Source organism: Dendrobium catenatum, unplaced genomic scaffold (assembly GCF_001605985.2).
Source record: "Dendrobium catenatum unplaced genomic scaffold, ASM160598v2 fragScaff_scaffold_1595, whole genome shotgun sequence".
NCBI classification, from domain to species: domain Eukaryota; kingdom Viridiplantae; phylum Streptophyta; class Magnoliopsida; order Asparagales; family Orchidaceae; genus Dendrobium; species Dendrobium catenatum.
The window spans coordinates 2,880,823-2,882,781 of record NW_021320057.1 but is presented as its reverse complement, the minus strand read 5'-3'; the positions used below and the strand labels follow the sequence as shown (position 1 = coordinate 2,882,781).

The window sequence follows — 1,959 nt, the reverse complement described above, 5'->3', positions numbered from 1 at the left end:
AACAAGAACAACTCAATCAAATCTTTCTTTTTATGCTGATTTGTTAGTTGAAAGTTTTAATTATCAATTAAAAAGTCTTAAATTTGAGTTTTTCTTATATAATTTGTATATAAATTTATCTTAATTAGTCTAAATGTTCAAAAAAAAAATCTTTTTCTCCACTTTGTTCTATTAAAAATTAAATTTTGTTTGATCGTACATATTAAAATAAAAAAAGAATTTTGCTGCCGCCTCCCAACAAATTAAAAAATAAAAAATAAAAATCTTCCATTAAAATAGATATAATGGGAGGCACAAGTTCAAGCAATCAGATTTACAAGAACACATAGGAGATTTCAAAAAACATAAATGAAAAAAAAAAAAAAAAATCAATCCATGTAACTTACAGCCTCACAGATCAATACACCTTTCTGGTAAAGATAGCTTTAAGCTTGAAGAGACCCCCATTAACCTCACCGTCTGCTCCTCCTGCATCACCATTACCGCCGCCTGGGCGGCGGTTCTGGTCATCGGAAATCGCCTCACAGTCCTTGTCACAATCTCGGCAGCTTGTCGTCCTCTGGTGTCCAATGCAAGTGTTCACATTAAGGTTAAGCACCCTGCCCACTCCAGCCCCGCCATTATCCTTCCTCCCGCCGGCGACGGCTCGTCTTCTGAGCTGCCAAACCGGGTTGCTCCGGCCCAGGTAGATCCGCCCAGACCGGGCCGGAGTAGGCGACCACTTCCGAACCGGAGAAAAACCGAAACCCCCGGTAGAATGTTTCGAAGATTCGCCATGGGAGTTGCAGCGGGAGCAGGGGGCGCTGCTTGTCTTCCGAGCAGAGGAGGTGGGAGCGGAGCGGGGGCGGCCGTTGCCGGAGGATCGGCTCCTTGAGAAGGGCCAGATGTTGATGTTGATTTCTGCGGCGGCAGAGGCGGTGGAAGAGGGTTTTCTGTCCTTTGAGGGCTTCTTCTCTCCTGGTTTGAAGATGTCTTTCCATTTCCGTGAGGGGGGAGGGTCTTCGGGTCGAGGGGGTTGGGGAGGGGGAGTGGGCGGAGGAGAAGTGGGGGAGGAGTGGGGGTTCGGAGTCGGGGTGAGGGACAGGATATGGAGGGGGACGAGGATGCCGTCGGCGAAGAGCTCGTCCGCGGAGAGTAGAGGAAGTTCTGGGTTGGTGCAAGGGGGGTTTCTAAGCATCCAGAACTCGAACTCCGGCGAGGAGGAAGCGCTGCTCCGCCGTCTCGGCGACTCCGCAGTTACCTCCATTAACGGGGCAGATGTGGGTGGGGCGAAACCTAGAATTTCAGAGCGGAGTGAGTACAGAGAAGGAAAAGACTGTAATGATAAAATAATGGAGCGAGAGAGAGACAAAAAGGTATCAAATGCTGCGCGTTGCTTTCCGTGTTACGAAAACAGGGGAGGGAGCACAGACCGCTACAGAAAAGTATTTGCAAATTGCTGGTGCCAATCGGTGTAGCGTATATATCACTCTAATTTGACGCTACAATATTGATGAGATTCGCACCGCACCACTTGCCGAATCCGCTAATTTCATCAAATTAGTATAAAGGGGGTCACTGAAATTTAGGTAAACTGACTAAAAATTAACGAGGGATTATTATTTTTTTATATATTTAGGTCATTAAGGTTAAATAGGAGTGTCAATATTTGATATGACCCGAAAATCCAACTCGAACCCGACCCGAAAATTTCTGGTTAGGGTCAACCCGAAATGGGTCGGATTCGAGTTCTACATTTCGACCCATTTCAAAAATCGGGTCGGGTTCGGGTTAACCCTTTTACCCGATTTTGACCTGGCAACCCGAGATAGACCAGTTTTTTATCCGAAAAAGAGGAGATAGACACGTTTTTGACCCGAAAACTAGCAATTTTTTGTTGGAAACGGGTCATTCGAGTCGTATCGGGTTGACCCAAACCCGAAATTGACACCCCTAAGGTCAAATTTATTTATATATATA

The 1,959-nt window shown here is 45.8% G+C and overlaps 1 protein-coding gene across 1 annotated transcript; it reads right to left on the bottom strand.

Annotated features, from left to right (window-relative positions):
- Window positions 1–250: 250 nt before the first annotated feature.
- LOC110104347 (vegetative cell wall protein gp1) lies at window positions 251–1,333 on the bottom strand. The gene has a single exon (XM_020833410.2). It carries the CDS (start codon window positions 1,244–1,246, stop codon window positions 398–400), a length of 849 nt encoding a protein of 282 aa, XP_020689069.1. The 5' UTR covers window positions 1,247–1,333; the 3' UTR covers window positions 251–397.
- Between the last annotated feature and the right edge of the window lie 626 nt (window positions 1,334–1,959).